The sequence below is a fragment of the Colletotrichum acutatum genome (assembly GCF_030867785.1).
Source record: "Colletotrichum acutatum strain CBS 112980 chromosome Unknown BDZ83scaffold_75, whole genome shotgun sequence".
NCBI lineage: Eukaryota > Fungi > Ascomycota > Sordariomycetes > Glomerellales > Glomerellaceae > Colletotrichum > Colletotrichum acutatum.
The window spans coordinates 1-13,854 of NW_026849069.1; the positions used below are offsets into that span (position 1 = coordinate 1).

The window sequence follows — 13,854 nt, forward strand, 5'->3', positions numbered from 1 at the left end:
GGAGTATCGCTGCGCGATTTTCAATCAACTGACCCCATGATCGCAAGTCGTCTTCCAGTGGTTTGAAGGCTGAGTCGAAGGTGGAAGTGAAAGACGTCGCAAGTTGAGACGCAAATGATTTATGGGCGTCGATGGTGATCTTTGTGCATATCTTGATGAAGACGATGACATACTCGCACATGTACGCCTGAGTCTGACGACAGGTGGGAAAAAGTAAAGCGAAATCCTTGTGAAGAGAAGACGATTTACCAATCCTCATTAGAAGAGTTGAGACTTTATCAAAATAGGAAAGGAAGCTCAGTGATATCTTTTATGACTCTCGTCAGCTACCCCCAATATCAAAGCGACAACATGCAATAAAATAGATTAGAAGAACGTCGAAGAACATACCTCCAGAGTCATCCTGACCGTGGCCCACACGCCAGACGCCAAGAGGTTCTGGGCGCCTCCAACAAGGACGTCGCCAATGGGGGCAAATTGACGAATTCTCTCTAGAACAGTGACAAGACGGGTAGCGTTCGGCCTCCAAGACCGGTGACGACGAGCCCCATCTCGATTGATCTCTTCTGTCAATTGCAAAACCTCCATGGCGTTTGGTGGGCTTCTTGTCTGCAAGTTTTTGAAGCGGATGTGAGAGTCATGTTGATGGCGCTTGAGGCAAACGCTGAATTCTGAGATGGTTTGAGCCAGCCGAATCTCAGGTTTCAGTTTCCCTACGGTTGCTACCGCCGTTGAAATGTTCTCCATTTTTCGAAGTTTGGAATCATTCCAAGTGTTGATCAGGCAGTGGTATGGAGACTGAAGCTTCCAGGGCGAGAAGATGGTAGTTCAGCGTTGGCTGCAAAATCCCCGAGGAAGCTTGGAAGTTGGACAAAAGTGAGCAACACGGAAGGTCTCTGGTCTCGTGGTGAGCTGGTCAGACCGAGCCGTAGGACTGCTTAGGTGGCAGTGCCTCAATGCGACCGCTGTGTAACTGCATCAAGGCCTTCATTTCAACTCATTGGTTGTTCAAAATATCGTCCAGTCAGCTTTGAAGGATGCATGCAGCTCATAAGACAGCGGGCGCAAGGGGTGGCTAGGCAGGCATCCACGGAGTCTAAGGCGTCGTGTTTGTTTTTCCGGACGCACAGTTGATCGAACCGATCAACCCGGCTTGGCTCCCATGTGTTGACTGTATCATTCGACTTGAGGCAGAGCCTGGTCGTAAGATTTTCCGACCCAGGCATGTGATAAGATTCGACGCGCGAGATATGTCCTAGATTAGGCTAACAAAAAACGATAGAACAAATCAGTCCCAAACAATCACCGCATGCTATGCATATAGATAGTACCATTGAGTCCGTAAATCTTGAGTGCTATCCTTGGCACTAATCTGAATCATCACTGTTGCTTTTTTCCACCCAATTTTGAGCCCTCGATGCAAACTTGGAGATACCCAAGACCAAGACGCCAGCGAGGAGTGCAGAGGTTGCGGCTAAGGCGAGGTCAGTATGCGAGGAAGAAGATGGGAGTCATCTTGATGGACTTACTGATGGTAAAAGACCAGCCGACTCCAATGGTGTCGATCATAGGCACCAGACCACCAACGCTGCCAGCTCCGAAACTGTACTGAACGATATATTTACTGCTGATGACAGCTGTTCTGCGTTCCGGCATTGCCTCTGATGAAACGTATTAGTCCATGTCGCACCGTCGAAGACATAACAAGATGCCATGGAAGGCTTACCAGCGGAATATGTGTTCAGACCACTGAAAGACCACATAAGGCCGAGTCCCTCAAAGAAGCAGCTGATGATAGGCAAAGCGATTCCGCCAACTTCTTTCTGCACGCTCCACCCATAGATAAGAGTACCTGCAGGGAGAACGAAGAAGATTGCTGGCAAGCTGCTCTTGAGTCTATCCTGGGGCAAACGGAGACCATTACGCTTCCGGATGTATCGCTTAACGGTATGGTCTGAGACTCTGCCGCCGATTGTGCTACCCATGAGAAAGCCCGCTCCGGGGGCAAGATAAAAAAGTCCACTGATAAGAGGCGTAGTAAGGCCGAACCGAGGGTTGATGACTCGTCGTATGGAACTCAAGAGACCATACTGGTTGAACCCCAGGAGTCCACAGGCAAAGTTCTGCGAGATGTATCAGAATACGGGCTAGAGTCGAGTTGGGCAAAGAGCAACTCACGGCTGCAACGATGTTGGGATACTTGAACTGGCGGAGAACACCCATCGGATTGAACGCGTGGGCCAAGTCACCCAAAGACCGAGTAGGAGCTCGTTCTGCGACAGCGATCTTGAGATGCGCCAGCTGGCTCGCTTTTGGCACGAAGAAGAAGGCCATGATGAGACCGAGAAAAGTCATGCCAGCCTGAACACCATTGATGACTCGCCAGCTGGTGAAGGTCACGATGACGGCTCCCGTCAACGGGGCTGAAAGATCATCAGTCTAAAGACTCTTGGGCACACCGCTAAAGTAGTCAACCAACATACCAATTGCGTTTGCCGCCACGCAGCTGCCCAAGAAACAACCCACTGCAGTCCCGCGAGTTGTCTAAAAGGCAGTTAGGCTCAATGTTCTAGAAAGAAGTGGCATGATATCGAACTCACAGGCTCAAAGATATCTGCCAAGATGGTTTGCCCGGCAACTAGGAAGAATGGGCCAGTTGTTCCTCCGATAACCCAAATCGTCGTGAAGCAGGCAAAGCTATTTGAGAGCGCCGAGCCTATCGAACACAAGGTCAAGAGGCAGTTGGCTACTAGATAAGTCGTCCTGCGACCAAGGATGTTACTCGTCGGCAGCCATATCAAGGCAGACATGGCCATGGCAATGAAGACGCCCGCATTAGCTGTGGTGATGGCATGTGTTGAGACGTTGAAGTCGGCAGCAACCTCGGACGTTGCTGTCAAGATGGAGCTACCGGAAAAGGTGACGGGCAAGGCCATCCAGCAAACCACCGCAAGCGTAACCCATTTCTTCCATGTTGGCATCTCCATCACTTCGTCATCTGCTGCGGCTACGGGCCGAAGAGGGGCTGCCGCTGCCGGAATGGGGCCGGTAAGCGGATCGGGGCTGAGTTGAGGGATCTGGACAGCGGCGGTCAAGCCGTCCGGCTTTTCGGCATCTGGGGAACCCATGGCGAGGAAAGTCTCATTAAAGAACGGAAAGTAAGCTGATCTCTAAGCTAAAGTATTGTCAAAGGATGAATGCTGCCTCGGGGAGTCCTCCGAATGTATATAGTCGAGAACTCCTGCAGCTCTCCGTCGGTCGGAGGCACGCCTTCGGCAGGCGAATTTTCTTCCATTTTTTCACTACACCTTCTCTGACTCAAATGTTTCGTTAAGTGGGCCATGTAGAGCGACGTGATGTACGCATAGGCGACGTGATCGAGGCCAGCCCGGACTTGTGACGGAAATGTGAGTGAAATAGGGCGCCAGTGGTTGGTTGCTTGGTCTGAGTAGTCGGCAACATGGCATGAAGCCGACTTGAGAACCTGGTCAAACCCCTGGACAGTTTGTGGGGTAAAGATCGTGACGGAAAACTCGGCAAAGTCCATATTGCGCCGATAATGTGGGGAAATCACAGTATTTTCTCGGCGTATTGCGCGATTTATGCCGAACTATCTCGGCTGGGCTAGAGCTTGCTCCCCCAAAGGTCTAGCTGTGACAACAAAGAAACCTCTACCAAACTAGTGCTGATGACTATCACGCAGCGGTAGCACTATAGGAATACGTCACAAGTCATTGCAGCATTGGAAGGTGAAGAGGTGTCTTCAAATATCCCTTGAGCCCCTCGGTATCCCTACACATTTCCCGAAAGCTTCGGACCTCACGAGGGCAGTATCCTAATCCGGCATACCGATTGACCACCATGACATCGGAAGGCGACGCGTCCAGTGCGGAGGATAGGGTTGCTCTGAGATCCGCTCCGGTATCTTCATCGGCTTCATCCCGACCAAAGACCAAACCTACCGCGTGAGTAATACAACCTGTCGCGCCGCAAAGCTGCGGAAGGGTTTCTGGTGGTTAACAACGGCGATTCCGCCATGCCAGTTGTCGTAGGTGTCACTCGCGCAAAGTAAGATGTTCCGGTGGTCAACCGTGTGAGAATTGCCGCCAAGCAAGCAAGGGTGCAGAATGCACATACCCTCGGCGGAACCGCATGGTAAAAGTGAGCCAGCGGTATGTAAGAACCAATCTTCACGTTTCGGACTTGCGTCACTAAGAGCGACTGGTGTAAGGGACTAATTCGATTTCCCATAGCTATATCGATGACCTCATTGCCGAAAACCAACGGTTGAAGAGCAACAGCGGCATTGGAAGTCAGACTCGAGCAGCCAACCTGCTCGCAGATCTTGCAGTCGTTGTCCCGGTTAAAGAGACAACAGACAATAATGCAACTGCCATCCCAGCGCCATCGCTTGATGAGCGACCATGGTTCTTCGACATGAATATCCCGCACACGCCAATCCTCATCGGCGAGGCCTCAGACGCTGCATTCGCTACTCGCTTTCGCCAAGCAATCTCATCAGCCGAGAGCAGTCATATCCCGCGAGTGAACTATGCCACAGATGAGAGACTGCTCGCTCTGTCTGATACAGACTGCCCTTGGCCTAGTCCCGCGAGAGCACGTTTTCTCGTCGGGGTTGCCCTGAGATATGTCAGCCGCTGCTACCACATCATCCGCAAGAGCTCGATTCTGGATGCCTTGGAACAGACACTCCAGAACCCGGCTGAAAGCGACTCACTTCTCAAAAGTAAGCTGTGGGCAATGTTTGCTATCGGCGCCATGTACTCGACTCGGTCTGCCACGTCTGAAAAGCACTTTCCTGGCATGGGCTACTTTGCACGGGCAACTCGCATCCTTCGCATCGTGAGCGAACGACCAAGGATCGATGTTGTCGAGTTGAGATTGTTGCTGGTAAGATCGCTTTGGTAATTAATCAGTTTCGATCGCCTCTAAACTTTTCACAGTCTTTCTACTCTCTTGCACTCAACCGGCGACACACCGCCTACACTTTTGCCGGCTCCGCGACCCGGCTTGCGGTTGTCATGGGCCTTCATCTCAACGTTCCTGAGACGCAACTCAGAGATGCGGCCGCCCGAGAGCACAGGGTTAGAGTTTGGTGGACAGCATACATCTTTGACAGGATGTGGGCAGCCAAGCTAAGCCACCCAGTTGCTGTCCAAGACATTGATATTGAAGTGGACCTGCCATCGAACCCGGTTGTCGACGATAACATAGCGGATGACTTTGCCGATGCATCATATTTTGTTGCTAGTGTAAAGCTCGCTGGTTTACTGGGCAAGGTGGTGCCATCCATCTATCGAAGAAGACTACAAGATACCTCTCTATCTCACAGAGTCCAAGAGGCGTTGAAGGATCTTCGTGGGTGGTCTGCAGAGCTCCCGCCGCAGCTTCATATTGACTCGAAGCCTACATCGGAACGAATGCCAAAGCCCATCTCACTACATCTTAACTTCAATCAGGCAAGTACATAAGTGAGATTGTCACACGTGGTATCATAAAGCTAACTTCGGTTCAAGTGCGCAATCAGCACCACCCGTCCGATCCTGCTCCACGTGCTGCGAACGCATGTGGCATCTTGGGGAACACCAGAGACCCCAGAACCGCGAGTTCCGGCCACCGCCATGACTCTCGCAGAGACTTGCATACGCTGCGCTCGTCATACCTGTCGACTTCTGACCGAATGCTGGATCGACGGTTCTTTCGCAACGTTTGACTACTTCTACACCCAGTACCTCTTCTCAGCGGCCACCATCCTTGCTGCATCTAGCCTTCTGAGCGGTAAAGAGAGTCACAATGATAGAGAACAATTTGAAGAAGCTGCTCAGTTTTTGTCTCAGCTAAAGGATAATGGCAACTATGCAGCCGAGGAGTTTTGCCATCATATCGACGCAATGAAGCCCACAATGGCCGCAGCTCATGTACGCCGCGGTGATTTCGCCGTGACGGGAGACTCTGCGGCTTTGCTGAATGACGCAACAGCTGCTTTCACAGATGCTGCAGTCAACCTTAATCAACCTTTCGCGGAGCAAAACACGACTGCTGGCATGGCGCTCAACGAACCATCGTTGCAGGAGCTACTGGCGCAGCCACTGCTCGACTTGCAGTTCATAGATGCGTCGATCTACAATGATGGAGCTCAGGGGCTTTACTGGCCAGACTTCAGCCCTGAATCCTGGACGCCTGAAACGTGGACAGCAACTTGAGTATCGATCTGATGGCTATCAAACAGACGGAGACACACTTGGCACGCAGAGATTGGGCGACACGCAACAACGATTGGGGTTCCAAACTACTATCATTCTACACAGAGGCTGCGGACACTGTTCACCCAGCAGTTTTTGGTACACCTCATCCCGGTGTGGCCAATCGTCAAGTGCTTTCTACCAAAACTTGAATGGAATTGCCAGTCGTCCAGCCGCATTCGGCGTCGCACTAGGAGAAGCTGAAGAGCCCGAAGCACCTGATGCTGTGCCGGCTTGTGAGCCAGTAGCGGCCGTAGTCGCTTGTGTCGTCGTCGTCACTGTGACCACATCGGTCGTCGCCGCCGTGGCAGACACACTTGCACTACCTGTGCATGCCTCTTCGCCAGAGACAATGGTGTAGCTGGTGCTGCAGCCCACCCTAGGACAGGCACTCTTGTCGCAGCCGAATGTGAAGGTCTCTGTCGCAGCTGCACTGGGGCAGCCGCATGACTGCGTCAGAGTCGACACGGTCACGCATTGCGGTGCCTCCCCGGTGCAACTAGGACACAGGGATAGCTCTGTCGCCGTGGGGCACCCGTCTTCCACCACGGTAGGAAGCGGCATCGGGGTAGGGAGAGGAGTCAGGGAATCTGTTGGCAGGATCGAGTAAAGAAACGACTCCGAACTTGTCTGGGCTGCAATTGGTGCCGCGCTAACAACGTCAGCAATTTGTCTTTATTTCGAACATCGATGGATTCATACGCGAAGAAGAGAGTTGCTACTTGGTTGATCACCTTCATCTTGAATCTTCTGAACTTTGCGGATCAAAGATGGACGAAACGTGGGATGGTATCACAGAACGAAACTGAAAGCAATTTGATGACAAAAGAAACTAGTCCTACGGTCAGCTCAGCGCACTCGAGCTCTTATGAAGTCACGAGCCGGTAACACCACTGGCGATCAACTCCTCCCGGGAAGACGACCGTCATTCGTTCATAATCGTCGGTGTACAAACCACCATCCTTTTTCGGCATTGGGGTCTTGGCTTGCAGGGATGCTACTGCGGAGAGCCCGTATCGACTGGCCACCAACCTCTTTGATTTTGTCCTATTGCGGCAACCTTCAAGGGAAACCACGCTGTCTTACTGCGACCAATCCCCCAAAAGCAAGAGTCACACCAGCGGAAACTTAGTCTTTCAAGGCGCTCCTCCTTACGTTTCAGAAGTACGTGGACACATCTTGGGTGCTGATGCCAAGGACTACCAGCCCGCGAATCGTTCATTGTCTTCATCACCTTCCTATAGAGGCACAAATGCAGTGGCTCGTGCCCGCACGGAATATGACGCAGGTTGTCAATTGTGCTCGCTTGTTCACCTGGGTCAATAGGTACATACGTGAGACCCGAACATACATGTATATGCTCGGTTTATTGGCGCTTGTCAGCGATCTTTTCCTCGGTCGAGGATCTCTCTCGTGCCAGGTTCTCCTCGCCGCTAATTCCTCGAGCCTCAGGATAGTGTCATGGGCGTTGTGCGGCATTCCATCAATATCTAATGTTCCTTCTGCGTTGGCTCTCGAGAAGATGATGCCAGGCATGACGGGATAGTCACCCTCGAGCTTCTTGTGTTCAGGAACGAAAACATTGAACCAGCGGGGCATGATCAGCCCAACGAGGGAACTGACAAGTACAATATGCATAAAGGCAAACCCAGCAATGTGCAGCGGGTCCATCCGGTTCTTGGCATAGAAGTTGGGATAGGAAAGGGAGAAAATGATCGCCACAATCGGCGCCGTGTTATACTTGAGAATGAAACCCCAAATAGCCGGGATCTTCCACTGACCGCCGATGGAGATCGTGGCATTAAGGTCCCGGCGCAGTTAATTGCCCTACAACCAACAGTAAGCAAGAGAGTTAACGCCGTTCAGGGAAGGCTGAACGCGAGTACGTACAGAGTAGGATGTCAAATACCAAAAGCGTCTTGAAGGAGTATTCTTCGAAAAGAATCTAGGTGTGTAGGCTGGAGGGTCGGAAGAAGACAGCACTGAAGAGATCATGCTGACGATAAATATCCCAAGACCAGCACCTGTGCCGGCTTCAGGAGATACCGTATGGGCGATAACGAGGCCAATCACCGTACCTCCAATGTAGCCAAAGATGTTGTCCAAGCGCCAAGATAGAAGGCCGCACTGGTCAACAACATCGCGGTATCGGTAGAGCGTGGTATCACACACGGCCTCACCATACTATCCAGAAGAGAGCCAAGTAGTTGATCCAAGTGTCCGCCGCGTCAACGAGAATGTATCCAAACTCTGTGCAGAATGGCAGTGAGATGAGGAAGGAGGCAGCAACTATGATGGACGACACATAAGGCCGGGAGAACTTCTTGCCCCAGTCTGTATCGCAAACCATGGTCACCAAAGTCTCCAGGAGTGCAAACGCTGATCCGAGCCCGACAATGAAGAGAGTGGCAAAGAGCACGCCCCAAACGTTTGCACCAGGCATCTCGGCGATGGCCTCCGGGTATGTGAGGAATCCGACGACAAAGGTGTTGAGTCTTTCGCTGGTGTCGGGGTGCATGCCGAGGTACCCTACGATTCCGAATACAGACATCGAGCCAATAACCTCGATAAGAGAGTTAGAGATGCAGATGATTAGAGCGTCCTGAACTGCATTCGAGTACTTAGAGTTGTAGGAAGCATAACTCGTGTAGTATCTGATACCCATATCAGTGGAGATTACTCTTACAGAAGTCAAGGAAGTGGGACGTCACCCCATGCCAATGCCAGTGCTGAAAAGAATTTGACCGCAAGCCTCTTGCCAAATGGTGCCCGAGGCAAGCTTTTCACCATGCCACTCGGTCCAGTATATTCTGATGCCATCGATGGCATTCGGCAGAGAGCAGCCGCGTCCGATAAGAACGATTATGAGAATGATTGGCATCGCCATTGTGAGATACACCACTCGGTCAGTAAGTCCAATGCCCTTGAACATACACAGCCAAACGACTGCAGTATCATCGGAAAATGTCAGCCAAGACAGTGTGGTACATGCAAATTTTGGAGATTAGGAGGGGCTTTTACTCACCAAACCATGTGAAGAGGTTCCATAATGTAGTCTCCGTGACTATGCCCAAACCTGGACAAGCTGTGTAGTCTTGAACTGCGCTGCCATCTGCCGTCAAGTTTCCAGCGATAGGGTCGACATTCTGGAGGACGCTTCCTTCGGAGAACTCGGTATTTCTTCCCGTCCATGGTAGTGGATTGTGAAAAGAGTACCGAAAGTATGTCATTATCCAGGCGATGATCGGAACGTAGTAGATAACAATCGCATAACCGATATAGACGACGCCGAATCCAACACCCTCGGCACGCTTGTTTGCATGATGCCACGCAAGGACGCAGCCTCCTCTGTACGCTTGACCGATGCTGATTTCGAGAAGTAAAGTTGGTATGGCCAAGCAGCAAAGTGAGATGAGATAGGGGATGAAGAATTGGAGGCCGTGATTGTTGAACACGATTGAGGGGAATCACAAGAGGTTATCGAGACCGACTGCCCCCCCCCCCCCATCGCGGCGAAGATAAAGGATATACGAGAGCCCCAAACATCACGGCCATCTTCGCCTTTGTCGGCACTCGGCGCGAAGAGATCGTACAATTCCTTACCAAAATTGACCATATTCACAAAGGACAATTCTACCTGGGCTGGAAAATAGGGGAGGAGTTGACGGAAGCATTAGGACGGCCATCAAGCTCGGTACGATGATGTCCTCTTGTATGATGCATCCTTCAGCCCTTAGCCAAGCAATTATGAAGCAAGACAGAATTTTTATCTGAGGACTAATCTACGCGTTCTTGGCATCCTTCAATTGAAATGCAGCGCAGGATAATGTGCGCTAACAGCAGTCGCGCATGCCGGCACAGAGCTGTGCTTAAGGATTGAGATAACCGGGACGTTGGAGCGCACGATAAGCCAGCCAAGTATCTTGGCTGTCTTGTCCAAGATTAGGACCTTCCAAATTTCAACATAATACTAAAGACCACAAGGCCATCAAAAGCTACATAGATGGCTTCGGATTGGATGAGACATAAACGCCGAGCCGTGGCACACTCTCACCGGATCTTGGGAAGCTTGGGACCTACTCGGCTGTTTGGCTGTCCGCTGACGTTCGCCCAGCTCGCCGGCGTCATCATCAATTCATCTCGGCTCACGACAAGTACTATTGAACTTGGAAGGAGACTCAACTTCCCCACACCTTGGCAGACACGCGCCGGTATTGGCGGCCAGGAATTTGATGACAGCCAAAGGTATACCAAAATTCGCCGATGTACATGTCTGAGGTCTATTGTTTGGGGTTTTAAACGGTCCCGTAGAAGATTCGGTGCTGCACTGGATCGTCCATCTGATAAGCCCCAAGACGATACCGCTGTTGCTTCGGCGGAGTCTGGATTGTGACTTCTTCTTAGACCGTTGCACGTAACAATGCTTAAGAAGCCCCGCTCAAAGTTCAGCGTACTCGCATATCTTGAACTTAGAAGTGCTTGTATATGAGAAACCCGAAATAAGCTGAAGACAAAAATGTCGCTCAGTGAAGCCGAAGTTTCTCTTTTTTAGGGATAACGCTATCTATGTGTGCAAGTGATGTCGTTGCTGGGGTTTTCCCGCTTGAATGATGCTGCTATTAGCAATAGGCACTAATTCGAAACCACAACGAGCTGAAGCTACCGAACTCGACGGCCTTCTATTACCATCATGCCTCCAAGTTAATCGAGCTTAGTCAGATGCAACAACTGCGTCAAGTCAGTCGGAATACCTACGGCATGAAACTCCGACCATCTGAAAGTTCGACTGTCAAAGCGCAACGTGAGGTAGTTTATGACCCAAGTAGGTTACCCCGGATGCAAGGCCAGAGTGTAAGCTTTGCTGGGCTGACGAATTGCTACCTGTTTTAGTAATGAGCTCATAGTTGCAGTTGCCCGAACAAGTAAGAGTAGCTCTTGGCGTATTGTCTGATGAGCCTCACAAAGCATTCGGCCTTGAAACCATAAAAGGCAGAACACTTTCCATCGAAGATTATGAGCTGCTTTTCCGGATGTGTTATTTATATCAACAACAATTCTATTATCTCTTAATTGCCAGCCTTTCACCATTCCGCCGTCAAATTTTGATAGTCCAAATGTCGTCCGCGTCTAAGCAGCCCGTCAACCTCGTATTGGGTGTGGCGAACGTAAGCTGGCCGACCGAATGAGAGAGATGCATAGTCCTTCGAGCAAAACTAATATGCGCAGGTCGGAGATTCATCCGCAGATCCCATGGCACGCTACGACACACCCGACCAAGTGAACTCATTCCTTGACGTTTTTGCTCGACGCGGGTACAACCAGCTTGATACCTCGCGCATGTACTCACCCCAAGCACCAACAAGCTCGGAGCCCAGACTCGGCGCAGCCAATGCGGGCGAGCGCTTTACCATTGACACCAAGGTCACGTCCAGATCGCCGGGATGTCACACCAAGGACAATATACTGAAGGAGATTGACGAATCTCTCAGAGCGCTGAAAATCAAGCAGATCAATATTGAGTACCTGCATATGCCCGACCGAACGACACCCTTCGGAGAAGCGTGTGAGGCCATGAATCAGGCGATTGGGGAGGGTAAGATCAAGAAATGGGGTATCTCAAACTACTCCGCTGCAGAGGTTCAGCGGTTTGTCGACATCTGCCAAGAACGCGGCCTCGTCAAACCCAGTGTGTACCAGGGTCATTATAATCCGCTCGTGCGAGGCGGAGAGAAGGACTTGTTTCCCGTCTTGCGCGAGAATGGCATCGCCTTCTACGGATACAGCCCCGCCGCAGCTGGGTTCTTTGCCGGCAATCATAAAACGGTTAAAGCGGGTGGACGATACGATACATCGGTAAAGCTTTCCTACTGGCCTTTGCTCGATCAAAGTATGAAAGACTAACCAAGTGTTCTGTGACGTCCAAGATTCCTGTGGGTAGCATATACGCAAAATTCTATGTCAAAGAATCCATCATGACGGCGACGGAGAAGGCGATTGATGTCGCATCCAAGCACGGAATCGGCGGCCATGCTGCGGCACTTCGGTGGACGGTATATCACAGCGTCCTCAGCAAGGAACACGAAGACTCAGTGATCATTGGAGCCTCGAGCCCTGAGCAGCTAGAGGCCAATCTCGACATGATCAAACAAGGACCGCTTCCAGAGGATGTGGTATCTGCTCTCGAGGAGTTGCACGAGCAGATTGTCGACAAAATCCCGTACCACATGTAGTCTACGGTGCTTTGAACTATTGAGGTAGCTTCATCCGGACTAGTATCAACGGCTAAGCTCAATGGAGTAGGAGTAGACCTTGGCAATGCTGACTGCATATGTCAAAGCCGCCAACATCACCGCTGACAAATTTGATGGTAGTGCTTATTTAGAGTTGCCTATTGAGTGTTCTACGACAGTTATATCTTTTGCTTTTTACGATAATGTTCAGTTGAATAACAAGAAATATCCTCGAACCAAATTATTTCGCTGAAAAAGACTTGATTTGATATTTATTACGCTTCCCAGCATGGAGTTCATCGTTATAGTGCATCCTAACCAGAGACGATCAGTGCGCTTGAAGAAACAGGCTCACGCTCACGCAGCACGAGTGACCCATGCACGGTCAAGAAAACGTCAGGTGGCCCGCCATGGCAATCAAGACCCGGACATCCAAGTTGACGGTCGTGGTCGATCAGTGATTTTGAGGCAACGAGAGGGAGAAGGAGTGAGCCGTCCACAACAAGACGTCGTGGAATCACAGCATCTGGTTGAGCCTTCGATCCCAAGCACAATACCTGGCGCGTTCGAGCATGAGCCGTTGGCTAGCTTTCTGAAGTCTTCCACAGCCGAAGAGAAAATGCTATTCTTTTACTGTAAGTCATGATGTACTAACATCATCAATGCCACTTTTGAAGGCCCGGTTATGCGAAGCTATTGGCATTATAAGGGTGTTGGACACTGACGGTCGTAGATGGTCAAGTCATTGTCCCCAACATGGATTCGCAATGTCCTACTTTGTGCTACCTCGGCGAAAACTTCGATCACATACGGAGGAATTGGTTGCTCTGTGGCTCTACCGATATTGACCTCTTGCAGGGGTTCTTGCTCGCAGCCAGCCGTCATTTATCCCTCTTTCATGGGGAGCAGTGGGGAAATTGGGCAGCTCAGTTCAAGCTTAAGCACATAAGCGATCTGCGTCGTGCCCTGTCCTCCGACGATATGTCATTGCGACGAACTGGTGTTGCGAAAGCATTGGTGTTGTCATTCGACGAGGTAGGCAAACTTCATTATAACTTCCGGATCTCTGTTATTACCAAGTGCGTTATCTTAGGAAGGGCTCTGATTCTGCTTGTAGATCATGCTCTGTGACATGCACATGGCCTCAAAACACGTTCGGGGTGCCATCACAATAGTCAGGGATTCTGGAGGGATCGACGCGCTTGGGTTGAGTGAGATTGTTCGTTGTGTTCTCTTCAGCTGCATGTTCGGCAAGGGCCTACTGGATGGACAGCCTCTGTTCGAACTGAGCCCAGCACCTCTATCTACAAGTCAATAGACTATGTTGTAAAGCATGCAATTACTGCCTCTTCAAACTTGCT

At 50.9% G+C, this 13,854-nt stretch overlaps 5 protein-coding genes across 5 annotated transcripts; 3 read left to right on the plus strand and 2 right to left on the minus strand.

Moving 5' to 3' along the window:
• Nucleotides 1-1,367: 1,367 nt before the first annotated feature.
• Nucleotides 1,368-3,128, minus strand: BDZ83DRAFT_721171 (major facilitator superfamily transporter; the record flags this gene model as incomplete). Its single annotated transcript, XM_060512358.1, has 6 exons — nucleotides 1,368-1,474; nucleotides 1,530-1,661; nucleotides 1,727-2,123; nucleotides 2,179-2,423; nucleotides 2,484-2,544; nucleotides 2,601-3,128. The coding sequence occupies 6 exons, from the start codon at nucleotides 3,126-3,128 to the stop codon at nucleotides 1,368-1,370; spliced, it is 1,470 nt and encodes a 489-aa protein (XP_060362744.1).
• A 410-nt stretch (nucleotides 3,129-3,538) lies between these two features.
• On the plus strand, nucleotides 3,539-6,313 carry BDZ83DRAFT_413280 (fungal-specific transcription factor domain-containing protein). The gene is made up of 5 exons (XM_060502930.1): nucleotides 3,539-3,965; nucleotides 4,044-4,172; nucleotides 4,254-4,911; nucleotides 4,965-5,480; nucleotides 5,538-6,313. Exons 1-5 carry the CDS (start codon nucleotides 3,862-3,864, stop codon nucleotides 6,222-6,224), a joined length of 2,094 nt encoding a protein of 697 aa, XP_060362745.1. The 5' UTR covers nucleotides 3,539-3,861; the 3' UTR covers nucleotides 6,225-6,313.
• Nucleotides 6,314-6,401: 88 nt separating this feature from the next.
• BDZ83DRAFT_721173 (uncharacterized protein) lies at nucleotides 6,402-9,879 on the minus strand (the record flags this gene model as incomplete). The annotated part of the gene is made up of 8 exons (XM_060512359.1): nucleotides 6,402-6,713; nucleotides 7,498-7,501; nucleotides 7,615-8,039; nucleotides 8,154-8,447; nucleotides 8,497-8,917; nucleotides 8,975-9,209; nucleotides 9,289-9,629; nucleotides 9,755-9,879. The coding sequence occupies 8 exons, from the start codon at nucleotides 9,877-9,879 to the stop codon at nucleotides 6,402-6,404; spliced, it is 2,157 nt and encodes a 718-aa protein (XP_060362746.1).
• Nucleotides 9,880-11,281: 1,402 nt separating this feature from the next.
• Nucleotides 11,282-12,693, plus strand: BDZ83DRAFT_628215 (aflatoxin B1 aldehyde reductase member 2). Its single transcript, XM_060508678.1, has 3 exons — nucleotides 11,282-11,428; nucleotides 11,490-12,116; nucleotides 12,188-12,693. Exons 1-3 carry the CDS (start codon nucleotides 11,294-11,296, stop codon nucleotides 12,491-12,493), a joined length of 1,068 nt encoding a protein of 355 aa, XP_060362747.1. The 5' UTR covers nucleotides 11,282-11,293; the 3' UTR covers nucleotides 12,494-12,693.
• BDZ83DRAFT_628217 (uncharacterized protein) lies at nucleotides 12,694-13,831 on the plus strand. Its single transcript, XM_060508679.1, has 3 exons — nucleotides 12,694-13,128; nucleotides 13,227-13,528; nucleotides 13,611-13,831. The coding sequence occupies exons 1-3, from the start codon at nucleotides 12,783-12,785 to the stop codon at nucleotides 13,809-13,811; spliced, it is 849 nt and encodes a 282-aa protein (XP_060362748.1). The 5' UTR covers nucleotides 12,694-12,782; the 3' UTR covers nucleotides 13,812-13,831.
• Nucleotides 13,832-13,854: the final 23 nt, after the last annotated feature.

Excerpts from the sequence above, each read along its gene's own strand:
- BDZ83DRAFT_413280 (XM_060502930.1), top strand. The coding sequence starts at position 3,862 with ATGACATCGGAAGGCGACGCGTCCAGTGCGGAGGATAGGGTTGCTCTG. Across the intron at positions 4,173-4,253 it reads ATGGTAAAAGTGAGCCAGCG|CTATATCGATGACCTCATTG; the intron begins GTATGTAAGAAC and ends GATTTCCCATAG. Across the intron at positions 5,481-5,537 it reads TACATCTTAACTTCAATCAG|TGCGCAATCAGCACCACCCG; the intron begins GCAAGTACATAA and ends CTTCGGTTCAAG.
- BDZ83DRAFT_628215 (XM_060508678.1), top strand. The coding sequence starts at position 11,294 with ATGTGTTATTTATATCAACAACAATTCTATTATCTCTTAATTGCCAGC. Across the intron at positions 11,429-11,489 it reads TCGTATTGGGTGTGGCGAAC|GTCGGAGATTCATCCGCAGA; the intron begins GTAAGCTGGCCG and ends TAATATGCGCAG. Across the intron at positions 12,117-12,187 it reads GTGGACGATACGATACATCG|ATTCCTGTGGGTAGCATATA; the intron begins GTAAAGCTTTCC and ends GTGACGTCCAAG.
- BDZ83DRAFT_628217 (XM_060508679.1), top strand. The coding sequence starts at position 12,783 with ATGGAGTTCATCGTTATAGTGCATCCTAACCAGAGACGATCAGTGCGC. Across the intron at positions 13,129-13,226 it reads GAAAATGCTATTCTTTTACT|ATGGTCAAGTCATTGTCCCC; the intron begins GTAAGTCATGAT and ends TGACGGTCGTAG. Across the intron at positions 13,529-13,610 it reads TGGTGTTGTCATTCGACGAG|ATCATGCTCTGTGACATGCA; the intron begins GTAGGCAAACTT and ends TTCTGCTTGTAG.